This window comes from Pezoporus wallicus, unplaced genomic scaffold, assembly GCF_028554395.1.
Source record: "Pezoporus wallicus isolate ANWC-B61680 ecotype Strahan unplaced genomic scaffold, APGP_CSIRO_Pwel_v1 contig_5696, whole genome shotgun sequence".
Taxonomy (NCBI): domain Eukaryota; kingdom Metazoa; phylum Chordata; class Aves; order Psittaciformes; family Psittacidae; genus Pezoporus; species Pezoporus wallicus.
The window spans coordinates 791,521-805,441 of NW_026642402.1; the positions used below are offsets into that span (position 1 = coordinate 791,521).

The 13,921-nt window shown below is 48.1% G+C and overlaps 1 protein-coding gene across 1 annotated transcript; it reads right to left on the reverse strand.

The window, feature by feature from the left end:
• Positions 1-1,222: 1,222 nt before the first annotated feature.
• On the reverse strand, positions 1,223-8,978 carry AREG (amphiregulin). The gene is made up of 6 exons (XM_057429871.1): positions 8,905-8,978; positions 8,592-8,774; positions 5,877-6,060; positions 5,268-5,426; positions 3,386-3,488; positions 1,223-2,464 (listed from the first exon to the last, which is right to left on the reverse strand). The coding sequence occupies exons 1-5, from the start codon at positions 8,945-8,947 to the stop codon at positions 3,401-3,403; spliced, it is 657 nt and encodes a 218-aa protein (XP_057285854.1). The 5' UTR covers positions 8,948-8,978; the 3' UTR covers positions 1,223-2,464; positions 3,386-3,400.
• Positions 8,979-13,921: the final 4,943 nt, after the last annotated feature.

Genomic DNA, 13,921 nt, shown 5'->3' on the forward strand with positions numbered 1-13,921 from the left:
GCTATTGACTTCAGGAAGAAGAGGAGAGATAGAAGAGCTTCTGGAAGAAGAGTTTCTGGAAGAAAAGCCGCTTGGCTTTCAACTGGGAGTTGTAATCTAACCTTGCTCTCACTAGGCTATGGCACAGTTACCACTGAGATTGAGCCTGTTTACTCCAAAGCAAAAAGCCTGGCATGACCAACAGAAACAGCTTTTCTTGCCAGAACCCTAACTAGCAAATGTGGAAAAGTCACTCGGAGCAGTGCTGTTTACTTTGGTAATGAAGCAAGCTCTCTGGAATGAAGTCGTGCAGTCTTCTCAAGAGATGTTGCAATACATACCTCAGCTATAAGCCATACAGGCTGCTCTCAGAGCCCAAGAAATACCCGGTAACTTCAGAGGCTAAGGCATATGTTACTGCAGACAGGACTCTGGACTACTCTTGCTCTGGGTACACAACTTGGATCCCAATTCAAATTGGCTGGTTCTTCAGTCTTATTCTTTGCTTCAAGCTAAGCCACAGCCAGCAACACATCTTGAGAATGCTTTTGAGAAAATGACCTCAAAAGAAAGTTCTCCTGCAGCTTTAAAACTAAACTCACCCCCTTGATACTCATTTTTTGAGGCAACTCTGAATTTAAGACCGCAACTCAGTGCAGAAGTGCTTAGAGGGAACATCATATAGTTGGACTAAAAAACTATCTGGAGAGGAACAGAAATTCAAGGTAGACTGCAGAGACCAAAGCTCCCTTTCTGTTCATGGAGTCACTGGCCTGAGGCCATTCTGCTTTTCCTCATTTATTTAAGACTGAGTCCCAAGCCACTGTTCAAACTCCCTCTGACCACACAGAGATGAAAGGCTCTCCCCCTCTCCAACATTCCCAGCCCTTGAGCCCAGAGCAAAGGGATACTCCTTGACTCAAGCTTCAGACTTTGCTTCCACTGAGATGGATGATTTAGGTCCTCCCTAATCCAGAAAGAGTTAAAGATTCCTTTGTAGTAGGATTAAATGGACTTCCTACCAAAACAGGCAGTCACATTTGCACATTATGTTTACAAACAACTTACACTCCTGTGAGAGCACCAAGCTCATCCTCCAGACATGGTCATAGCTCTTCACAACCATACTTTCTGCTCTTAGACATGGGAATTCCTGCTTTGAGGAGAAGCCAAGCTCTAATTTCAAGTACCATTTACCATATACCCCCAAGAGCAGGCAAAAAAATTTAAAATCTCACCATGATTAGATTATGTAAAAAGTTTAATTATAAAATAAATAAGTTTGATGTGGAAACATTAAATATTAAATACAGTAATAAATATTTACACATTTACAGCTATAACTTGACAATTAATGGCATTTCTCTGCTACCAGAATTCTGCTCTGTTTATACAGAACATATTGACTCTTCCAAGAAGAGACTGAACTCAAATAATACTCTGTGCTCAAGACTGCATGGACAGTTCAAGAAACCAAGGACACTTGGGTCAGAAAAGTCTGAGGTAAGTCAAGTTCTGTGCACCAGAAGGTAGAGCACAGGAGACCACTGCCTGCAGAGTATCAGTGCATGAATTTTATTCTTCAAAGAAACAGGTTCTTGGCCAAGTTCAACAGACTGGGTCTGACGGGAAGCATTTTACACTAAGTGCTGCTTAAAGCGGCAGCAAGTGTCTGGGTAACATAAGTAGCTTTCTGTTTATAACTGATGGGTCCAGGTTTAACTTGTTGGAGCAGGGACCTTTTCCTTAAGATACAGAGCTTTGGACATTGCATCTACGGTCTCAGCATCCCAAGTAGACTAATTTTAACTCGGGTTAGCACACACAAAAATGGATAGCTCCACTCACACAACAAGTCCTACCGAGTTCAGAGGGATTACTTTCTACACATACAGTAACACAACTCAGGTGTGGCTGACACAGATCTGTCACCAACACCCTGCAAGTCAGAACTAGAGATGAAGTTCTTTGAAGCCAGTATCAACAGGGAGCACAGTGACAGCAGAATTATGTTTTTAATTTGCTGAGGTCTAGGGAGAGAAGCTATCCAGAGCTCTTCTCTTTTCCACTTTGAGAGAGGGAAGGGAATTTTCCCCCCCTCCATCCATTCCTGAAGGCCACAATGAGCTCTCTCCCTTTGATTTAGGGCTGCCAAAGGAGACTTGCTAACAGAAGAAAGTCCATCCATATAACAGCAGAGACCAGAGCTCCAGCACCAATGAGAGGGCTCAGCAGCAGTAGTCTCCAGCAGGTCCTCTACCACGTAGTGGCAGCTCCTTCCACATAATTGTGACTAGATGTAGCAGTAACTGTCCTCCCCAATAAGCGAATCACCAGCAAGTGGCGTGTTGAGATCTTCTTGCAGCAGCCTCTGTCTGGATGAATCAGGGCTTAGTGGCAACAGCTCCAGCCCACAGTGTCCAGGGGGATGTGTCAGGTAGCCAGAGGTACCCTGCAGCTTTGCAGTGGCCACATCAGAACTGCTCTGTAAGGGGCAGACCAGGCATGTTAATCACCACCCAGAACATGAGAACTTTGTGCTAGAACCATGTCAAACCTACATCTGAGGCAGGCAGGTTAAGATGTGACACTCTTCAGCTTCAAGCAAACTTTGAGCAAAATCCTCCAACTGCCACTGGACAAAGCTGGTTGAGGTTTGTAGCTGACATGCAGCAAAGCAAAACTTCCGAGTTCTGCCAGAACTTCTCAGGGCTATTCTTTATAGCTTCCTCCTTCAACTTCTAATACAACTCCTATTCAATAAGGGTCCTGGAATCTGCTGTTGGGTACATTTTTGCTCAGAGGAGACCAACTTGCTTGCTTATGGAAATCCACCAGATCTCTCCCAGAAGTGATCCACCTGGGACAAGGAGCTTTAGCACTCAGTTGAAAAACAGTATGAAACTTGACTGAGAGGCTATCTATGGTGGTTGTAGAATTAGAAGCTTTGTCTTGATCTGTAGCCTCCAAGCTCCATAAACCTCCTGATGCCTTGCAGAGAAGGTGTTAAAATGCTCAATACTCCTCTTACATGAAGGAATGATTCACTTGGCTGCTGCACTATCTTCTATGATGGCAGTCTACCATGGCTTCTTGCACTAAGCCTGTCTGTTCAGATATTAGGGGTTTTTTTTTTCCTTCTCCAAGTCCACTGATGTCAGTACAGCTTCCTATCCTCACTTTTTAAGACAGCAGCCAGTTAGTTAACAGAGCTGTTGAACTTGCACAACTCAGGTAGTTTTGGGAAACCAGCAAATTGAGCCAGTCATTCCCATGTAACCTACATGTTTCAAGGCAGTTCAAGCATTAAAAGCTAGCAGGAGCTTTGCCAAGCATGCAAGCAATGCTCACACAGGGAACTCCAAACTTGGAAGGACAGAAAAGTGTTTCAAGTCAGCTTTCATACCTGTTCTTTCCTCATTTACACACCAACGTGACCATTTCTGTTTTCCTGTCGAAGTTTTTTTCTTTCTTCTTTCTCTTCATACTGAGGACACTTTTTCCGGACCCTGTGGAATTGTGGCATGTTAGAGGTCATTTTGAACACTGATATACACTTGCACCATTTACATTCATGTCCTTTGGATCCTCAAGCAACTCCAAGCAAGCCAGTTTTTAAACATCCATCATCAAGCAATACCTGACCATAAAATCAAGGAGCCCAAGTTCAGCACTGGTAGTTTTGCTGCACAGAGCCAGAGCTTCTCAGCTTCAGCCCAATCAGGCAGCAAGATGAAGAAGGTTTATTGCTGCAATGGAGCAAGGGACCAGGCAGCTTTCTGGGAGACAGATTGCCTGGTAGCTTTAGCAAATGCTTGCAGAGACCAGACTGCCTTCCTCCTCCCCACAGCAGAGCACTGTGGACTTCAAATTTCTCAAGTCCCTATCCCCTTGATGTGACTCTTGAGCACATCATAAGTACAGCTGCTTAGTAATTTTCTCCTAGTTTCTCCAGTCTTTTGTAGTGACTGCTCCAAATAGACCATTTAGCTTCTCTGGGCAAAAGTACAGATTAATGATCTGCATGCCTCAGGCTTGTGAGGGTTCAGAGCACAAAATAAATACAATCCTAATCCATGGAACTCCAGAAACTAACAAAGATGATTTGCTCTTACAGCACTACAGAACTGGTTATCTCTCCTAGCAGCAAGGAATGGGGCAGCATTCAGAGAACAAGCGCTCATCCCAGCATTCCTCAAGTTCAGATCTAAACACAAAGCAACAGCTAAATGACAAATGCACACATTGTTTGCTGAACTGCAAAGAAAGGGCACAGCACATACCTCATCCAGCTGGTGTACTTCATCAAGATCTAAAATTAGGCTCAACTTCCGAGTTTCACCTACAGTGACCCAAACTCTACCATGGTGGAGCTGCAGTGTTAGAACTGGAGCACTGCTCCAGTCATCTGGAAACACTGGAGTCAGGCTTCCTATGCTATCTAACCTCAGCACTAGTTCCTGAACACACCAGCAAGAAGCAAAGGCACAGACAGGCACAAGCTGCTGTGTACTGCTTTTTAGCAGGTGCAAAGAAGAATTTAATGTATGGCTTGAAACATGCACTCAGAGAAGCCTTTTAATTTATTCACAACAGGACCCCAGATTCCCATTAACCACCACACAACTGTCAACAGTTGCTTAGGCTGAAATGGCTGTTCCCTCCATCTTAACAGCAAGCAGTACAGTATTTGGGACCATCAGCATTTGTTTCCCCACTCGCTTCCCCTCCGTTTAAGTATTTTAGCCTGGCAACCTCTGTAAAGAAAGAGACAGTTGGAACACCATTTCCTTCCCCCAGATGTGCACCCAGCTGCTGAATAGCAGCCATACATGAGGCTGTTACACTACTGCTTGCTCACTTTTCCACCAGGATTAGGGAAAGCACTGCTGTCTTGCAGGCTTCTCCACAAGGATTAGGGAAGGTGCTGTTGTGTCAGCATAAACACTCCTCCCCTCCACTTTCTTCTTATGTTCTGCACCACTGTAGCTATTCCAGTTGTATCAGGAGCAGAAAGGCTCTGGTCTGAAAAAAATCAAGGGTCACAAGCTGCCCACAGGCAACAGCAAGAGAGTAAGTGAACACATTCACTTAGTAGCTTCTCAAACCTTGCTTCTACCCTCAACACCCATCCAAGTCAGGATAAGAACTCAGCCCTTTTGGATGCTTTCCACACAGGTAATTCAGATGAGCCATACGCATTTCAAGGCTATTGGACACAAATCCTGCTCATACTTAAGCTAGGCAGATACCAAACAGTGTGTGTATACAGATATATATATACTTACTGCACTATCACAATGATAAGTACAGTAACGAAGCTGATGCTTGAGAGCAGGACAGCTACCACTACCAATACAGTCTTCGAGTAGTCTGCCACATCATTCTTCCGTTGAGTCTTCATGAACTGTTCACCACAGCGCTCACCAAAAAAATCCTGATGACACCTGCAAGCAAACATTAATACAAGTTCTTATCAGCTCCAGTGCTGCCTGGAGCCAAGGACACCCACACACATTCAAACCCGACTTATCCATCTTCAGAGCTTCCCATGAATCTCAAGATGCTCGCTTCAGAGCATGTTCATGAAATGCAGTCACTGGGCTAGCACAAGGTTTGTTAGCATTTCAACAAGTTAAGATTAGTCTGGGCGTGATGTTCCAGGAAGACACGCCTTTTCATTCTTTCAGTTTGAGTTTATGACCAACTGATGAGTTCAGTGGCTTGTTACGCATCTCAGATTCCATCATCATTTAATTTACATGGCAGAAAGATTTTCAGTCAAAATATGGCAGGAGATGGATCCATGCCAAGTTGACAGTGATTTTGCCTCTGAGCCCTCATACGCTATGAGCTCATGCCAATCACACCTAACTCACAACGTACAAGTAACTTACTTGCAAGTAACCATCTGCAGATGTTCTAGGTAAATGCATTCACCATGGATGCAAAAGTTTTTGTATTCCATTTCACAAGGAGTCCCTTTCTTCTTGTTTTTCCCTCTGTTTTTCTTCCTTCTTGATTTGCCAGCATTCTTCTCACCACCCCTCTTTGTTGGCTTGGGCTTAACCACTGCTTCAACTGAAAAAAGGACAACATCACTCAGTCTGGGAATGCTAGATTATGTGAAAAGTGAATTACAGAATTTGGTGGGGGGTAGAGAGATGGTCGCTGCAGGAGAACCTGTCATCAGGAAGCAGGATGCAGGTCATCAGGATGCAGGCGAGTGTGCAGCAGGGCATTTCACATCCAGGAGAAAAGCAGCTAACTTAGCTCATGAAGCACAACACTGCCACCATTAAGTCCTGTGCAATGTAGACCAAAAGCAGCCAAAAGCCACCAAAGATGAAGAGCAGAAGAGTTGAAGGCATAAAATACTTGACTGAAATTGTACAGGTTCAAGCAAAGGCTTGTAAAGAACACTAAGTTCACACTGAGCCAAGTCATCCACTAGTTTCGTATCAACCCAGATACAAGGTTAACAGCCTCCACCGCTCTAAACCCTCCATTTGCATCAGTGATGAAAGGAGTTATAAATTACTATATCATCCTGGGCATTTGCAGAGGCAAGACAGCTTGCTATCCCAGTTGGCATACTTGTTTCTCCCAAATAACCTGCAGTGCTGTCTTCAGCAGAAGACAGCTCATTTCCAGTTCTCCTGGTTTGAGAGATACAGCATGCACTGAAGGAGTGAAGGCAGGATAGTCCACAAGAGTCAGGCTATTTGTTCTCCCGCTTACTGTTGCCCCTCATTATCTCAATTAAGACAAACCTCTATGAGAGTGTGGTTTCAAAATGCGGGTGACTTGGTAGCTTTTGGATTTAAGCAAGAGCAATCATTTTCCTTTTGCTGGAGAGGACAGGCTAAAGCCAGACACTGACTAAGAGGCGTAGCTACTCCATGTAGCAGTCAAAGCTCAACAGCATTGTCTCAGAGCAAGGTGGTAAAACGCTGGTTCTCTGGAGAAACAATCCCTTCACTGATAGCCATAAAGCAACACTATGCTATTGAGGAGTAACAGTTAACCAGGTAAGACTGAATAGGTCTTAAGAACCATTTATAACCCTTAATTTGCTCTACTGTGCTCTGCAAGCACACAATTTTTTGTAGTACAAAAATATACAGGCATACTGTATATATACTACATATACAGGCAATCACCACAATAGGATATAACTAGATCCAACTAGTTCATAACCCTGTATTTCTAGTGAAGAGAGCCTGCACAAAGAAATGAGGTGTAGCTCACTGTTGTCTAGACATCTGATCATTTTAACTTCTAGATGAACAAGCCTGGCTTGAAGTTACTTAAAAGCAAAAATGCCTTCAGCAACCAGAAGTCTGATTCAAATGGTATAAGTTATATTAATATGTAAACAAGGACACTGTTCCTGCAGTAAGGTTTCCTGTCCCAGAAGTGTGAGCTTACTCCTGACGGCTGAGGCCCCTGTTCTGTCCAGTTCAACTTGATATTTAGGCTCCCACTCCAATAATTGAGGCTGCTTCCATTCTTTCCTCTTCAAGGTTCAGCTTGTCAGTTTGATCTCCATGTCCCTGTCTGCAAGCTGGACAGGCAGGAAAGCCACCCACAGTTGAATCATAACAGCTGGAAGGCTCCACAGATAAACCTCATGCCAAGTAGAAGAGCTGGTCTACAGACCAACCACCTTTGGTAACAAGTCTAGTTTCTGGGCAGTTATACAATGCTTAAGTCACCAAGCCAGTAGTTTTACAAGCCAAACTGCTCAATAGCTCTGACATTCCTGTTTACCCTGGAGGTGTTCAACTCATTAAGCTTCAGCAAGGATCCACTAAGTCCCTAGACTGAGCACCTGGAGCATGGACTCCCTTCACCTAGTCTCAGGGTGCTTCCAATGGAAACATTTTAGCCAGGTCCACCCTAGAGAGCAAAAGCACCTGCCTACTAACCCCTATTGAGGTTCAAATCAGTTGTAAGCACCCAGCTTGTATTACAATCACAGTTCAGCCAGAACAACAACAAAAAAAATTCTCTCATCCCCATAGTCAGGCAGGTTATTAAGATCTCCTCAGAGCTTAATAAGTGGAAAAATCCCAATAAATTCACACAATAGCTATTAACAATGAAGTATTGCCTGAAAGGCGCTTAACAAGCTTTCCTACAGCCACTTAAGAGGCTTAAGTGTTTGCTTCCCAGGAAATTTTAGTCAACTCTATCGTGAGACAACACACACACAAAAATATCCTTAGAGCTAGAGAGACAGTCTGATATAAATTTCATTTTTAAGGCTAAACAGCATTTATAAACCGAACTGACGCTTCCATGCTAAGGAGGTGGTAGCGACCCCATCTCAGCCCTCTTGCCAGGTTTATCAAGAGAGCAGCAGCACAGCTGGCAATCGGCTAACCTGCAGCTTTCGCACACCCTTGTGGCACGCTAAGTTTTCATCCCTGACAGCCTATTCTGAATGCAAATTCCAAGCAGAAGCACGCTTTTGCTCCGTACTCTACAAGCTAAGAGCAGCAGCAGCAGCCTTACAAGACAGGTAAGACAGAAAAAAGCCGGCGGTCACAGGTGGGCTCGGCCCGGCGCTGCCGAGCCCACCTCGCCCCTGGCCGCGTCCCCCTCACCTCGGATCAAGTCGTCCACGATGTACTGATGGACGGGCAGCGCCTCTTCATACTCCTCATCCTCCTCATAGTCGGGACTAGACATGGCCTCACCCTCGCGGGTTTCGGGCTCTCTCTGTCCGGGACCCCCGAGCCGCTCCGGGTCGGTGGCGTTGGGCGAGGATCCAGCGACAGGCCGGCAGGCTGTGAGGGGAAAACAGAGCCGTAGGCAGGGGGTGCAAGGCGGCAGGCGACATCTCTTCCTTTATCCCACCTTCAATGGCCCCAACCGCCGCGCGACCCCTCAGCCGCTCCCCTCCCTCCCATCACGCACCTGCCAGCACGGCCAGCGCGACGATCAGCGCCACTGCACGCATCGGCGATTCCCAGGCGGGCGGCGGCGGAGAGGCGGATGGTGTCGCGGCGGGTGGTGTCGCGGCCGACCGCCCAATGGCAACAGCAGCGCACAGCGCTCCATAAGGAGCCACCCGCCGCCGCCGCCCGCTTTATAGGCGGCCGCCGCTCGCGCGCCGGGACGTGGAGAGACGTAAGCAGGGGCGGGGCGGGGCGGGGCGGTAGGTGAGGGTGGTGCATGCGCACCTGGCGCCGTTCGCAGCGCGGCGGGATATGGTTTGTCCCGTCACATCCCATTGTGTTCCGTCCCGTCCCGTCATGGCGGGGAGAGCTCCTGGCACACCCAGGTCGTCGAGTTGCTCTTTGCTGTGCGCCGCTCATCCGGGAGGAACGGGAGAGAAAGGGCAGAGATTGTTCCCAGTAATAAATCCGGTGATGGATCTTGGTATCTGGCTTTGCTTGAGCGGCACATGAGTAACAGCTGAGTAACAAGTGGAGACAAGGGTGGGCAGGCGGCTGGGTGGGGGAAATCACAGAATCACAGACTGGTTTGGGTTGTAAAGGACCTTAAGATAACTCAGTTCCAACCGCCTGCCATGCTCAGGGATGCCTCACACTAGACCCATGTTGTCCAAGACTCTGTCCAACCCAGCCTTGAACACTGCCAGGGATGGAGCATTCACCACTTCTCTGGGCAACCCATTCCAGTGCCTCACCACCCTCACAGTTAAGAAATTCTTCCTTAGATCTAACCTGAACTTCCTCTGTTTAAATTTAAACCCATCACCCCTTGTCCTGTTGCTCCAGACCCTGATGAAGAGTCCCTCTCTGGCATCCTTGCAGGCCCCCTTCAGATACTGGAAGGCTGCTATGAGGTCTCCACGCAGCTTCTCTTCTCCAGGCTGAACAGCCCCAGCTTTCTCAGCCTGCCTTTACACAGGAGGTGCTCCAGCCCCTGATCATCCTTGTGGCCTCCTGTGGACTTGCTCCAACAGTTCCATGTCCCTCTTATGTTGAGGACACCAGAACTGCACACAATACTCCAAATGGGGTCTCACAAGAGCAGAGCAGAGGGGCAGGATCATCCCTTTCAACCTGCTCCCTGGGGCGCTTGGGCTCACTGTTGCTGCAGCAGCAGTGCAAAGGGTGCCTGACCACAGGTGCCTCTCCTGGGCTTTGTGCGGGAAAGCATGGAGTAGACCTGCTTTAAGGGGGGAAACACTGGGGCAGTGGGTTGTAGGAAAGCCCAAGCTGTCCTGTCGTTAAACCTTCTTGACTCTTCCACACATGCCAAAGGACACGGCTCCTGGTGTCGTCTTTGCCAGGTCACACCATGCCCAAGAAGTGGTCTCCAAGGGCTCTGAAAAGAAATTGCTGAATGAATAGCTGGTACATTATCCTGGCAGACAGCCCCTCAACCCCTATCAGCCCCTTTGTGTGGACTGCTATTAAAACTGGTTGTCATTTACTGTCATTTTGTTTTTTTTTTTAACGCTGTGTTTCCCTTCATTTCCCACCCCTTTCCTCGTAGTGTCTACAACAGAGAGAAGACAAATTCTCCTCAGTCCAGCTGCAGGTGCTGAGTAGCTCCTGTCTACAGCTTGGTCATCATTTGGGGACAGCTCAGGATTCCACATGATCCTTCCTTCTCCCTCAGACCAGTGTTCCTTTCCCATGAGATCTCCATAAGTCCTTAGTCCTGTCTTTAGCAGAGACTGATTGTGGGTAGGTAGAGTGTCTCCAAGGGCAGAGACTCTGGGGTCTCTTCTACCGCAATGTGGGGTTGGTTGTGTGAGAACAGCCAAAAGGAGGATTGTAACATGGGAACTTTCATTCCCCCCCATCTGTTTCCTCAGCCAGGCACTGTCACCTCCTTCCTGATTTTATTTTTCTGCTGTTAAAATGAAGTATTTCTCCCATTTTAAATGATGGGTTTTAAGCCTGATCCAAGAAGTATACTGCACACTGACAGTTCCAGCCCTGCTTGGCAAAGTGCTAAGCGACTGGAAGGAGAAGCTTAGCAGGGGAAAGGTTGAATGACCGGAGTGCAATTGCCCATGTTACCTGCACTGTTTGGAGACCAAACACAGTGTATCCAGCGCCTGACTCACCACATTCCCTCTCTCCTCCAGTCTCCAGATGATGGCTCCTGTCCCACTGCTCTGCGGCAGCACAGAGGAATTTGACTCCATGCTTCATATTTGTTGTGCATCTCGTCAACTTTGTCATGCTGCTCCTGCTTCCTTGAAGAAGGGGCAGCCTGGCATCAACCAGCACTGCTCCTCGACATGCAGAAGATGCAGCAAGGTGGTGGTGGCCAGCAGTTGTGTGCGGAGAGATTCGAGAGGGACATCAGGGGATCTCTTCCCAAATGGTGGCATCCAGACAAAGCCCTCCTTGGCTGCTTCTCTGAGAGGACACCCTCTCAAGGCCACATGTTTTGGGATATTCAGGGCGGGATCCCACTGCAAGTCCCAGCTCTGCTGCATGCTCCTGGGAGGGGGCACTAAGCTGAGCCATGGCCTTCTTCCAGGTCTGGAAGTACACCTGGACTCTGCCCCCAGGAGGGCTGCAGGACTCACTGGGGCCGGTGGGGCAGGTTGCTGGGCCGGCAAGGGCAGGGCTCACCTTTGGGAAGGTATTGGCTCCCTGTGGATGCAGAGTGCCACCTACTGAGCCACCACTTCTGGGGTTTTCCAGCAGGCTGCTGCTCTGGCTGTTCCATCATGTGGCTCCCAGAGACAGGGAGCTTCCCCAAAGGCTGGCGAGCCCCTTAGGGTGCACCTTAGGGACTGTGCAGGGAGCTGCATGCAGGAGCAAAGAGAGAGTCTTTCTTAGGTGCCTGCCCTGAGCCAGACCTTGTTTTCCATGGGCCAATGGTGCAGTGGGAAGAGATGAACTGGTGGTACACTGCCCTGTTCTTGCTGGTGGAAATGAACACCTCAGGAGCTAATCCTGTGCCTTGACCGTCTTTTTGCTAGCCCTGAAAGCCTTCAGTGTAGCCTGGCTCCAAGAGCACCCGACACCCAACACAGGTAGCATTGGTGCCAACTTCTTCCCCTCTGGTCTCTGTCCGTGTCTGTAGAATGTCATTCATTTCAGAGAGGAGGTTTCTCTCTATTGGTCTGCCTCTCTTCTCCCAAGCTGACTTCCAGAAAACACCCCAGGGATGACAACTGCGGCTGTGTTTCCTGCTGTGAAGAAGCCCATCACCTGGCTACTGCAGCCCTGAGGCCACACGGCCACCCTGGGAAGGGCCTGATGTCCTAAGGCAGCTCTTCAGCATCTCCCACTCTGGTGAATCCCAGCAAGCTTTTCTTACTTGACATTAATACACTTTCTATCTCTTGGCAGCTCCTGGGACCTTCTGTCCCCCTCACTGCCTGTGCCCTGTCACCTGAAGATAACTAAATAGGAAAGGTGTGCCCAGAATGTGAAACTGCTCATTGTCAGGTCTGGATTGTGCCAGGAGCCCCTGCATTGGCAGAGGATTTGAATTTTTTTCCTTCTGCTCTGACCCTGGGGGACCAGGGTGAAAGCCAGCTGTCACGTGGATGAGGTGGCCAGCACTCAGCCTGTTTCTTCCTGGCAGTGGGCAGGGACTCACAACAGTGAAGTGACATCCATGCTGACAGCTGCCTAACTATGGCAGAGCATGCTTGGGCATCGTGCCTTCTACAAGAGTCCGAGTGCCAAATGCTATCTTGTTATTCACTCTCTTTACTTTTGATAACCCCCTCGAGAAATGTGTGAAGAGAAAGGAAGCATCTGAAATACCTGCCCATTCATTTTCTTCACTGACATCAACTGTTTGTTTTGCCAGGGCGGATGCAGCTGACCTGGGTGTTTGAACATGAGTTATACTTTCTCATCCATCCAGCTGAGAAGAGGGCAGTGACTCAAACCAGAGTGATGTCTGGCTGGGAGCTCACCAGACTTTCACTTCACTTGTGATCTACAGACACCAGGATCTTCTGCTGTCAGCAGCAAATTTACAGGCAGGGAGGCAGCTTTGAAGCAAGACATGTGTGACTCTGGGCCCTGCTGATGTAAATCGAGATTGCTGTAATAAAGAGTATGTAGATGCGTGGCTGGGGTCTCAAGGAGAAGAGGAAGGGTCTGGATGGTGTCTTTCTGGAAATCTGCACAGATTTTGCTGGCCTCCGAGGTACACAGGTATTCAGAAGGCTGTGCATCCCTACTGGAAAGCTCTCAGCAACATCTTTCAGAGCATGTCTAAAGAGAAAATCAAAAGGACAGAATCTGCTGCCCCCTATGATGACAAGATCTAGATTTTTCTTTCATTTATTCCAATACAAATGAAAAATAGACACCACCACCACCCCCCCCCCCCCACCCCCCCCCCCCCCCCCCCCCCCCCCCCCCCCCCCCCCCCCCCCCCCCCCCCCAAAATCTAGCATAAGCCAGAATAAACTCCAGCAACAGTGAGCATCCCTGCTGAATCTGCTAAAACATGCAGTGGTGCTAAGGAGTTTAGTGCTACCACATGGCAGCAGTGGGATTTTACACTTGCTTTCCACAGGTTTTCGATGCCAGACAATGGGGAACAAGGGCTGATGTTCCTGCTGTTGCCTGCTCCTTGGCACTAGGTACAGCTGAGCAGGACATACCAGGCTCACTTTTGCTTTGGTGGTGGGGATGTGTTGCAAGCCTGTCCAGGGTAGCAGTCGTGCCATGTGCTAGGAGGTTTTTTTGAGAAGCTATCTACTGTTAACAGGCTGCCCTGGGCTTTAATTCCTGTTTCCCCCACAGCATGCACTGAGCAGCTCTCTTTTGACCAAACACATCCTCCAGCTCTCACTCACTCCTTCGTGCAATGGCTCAATTTGCAAGTGCTCAGGGCAGATCCTGACCCCAGAAGCAATCGCAAGAGCCTGTAGACAAGAGCAGAGTGAAACAATGCTGGATTTACACTAGAATGGGGAACTGTCCCTTAGCTAACAATCTCCTTCTCCACTACTACATCCTGCCATGCT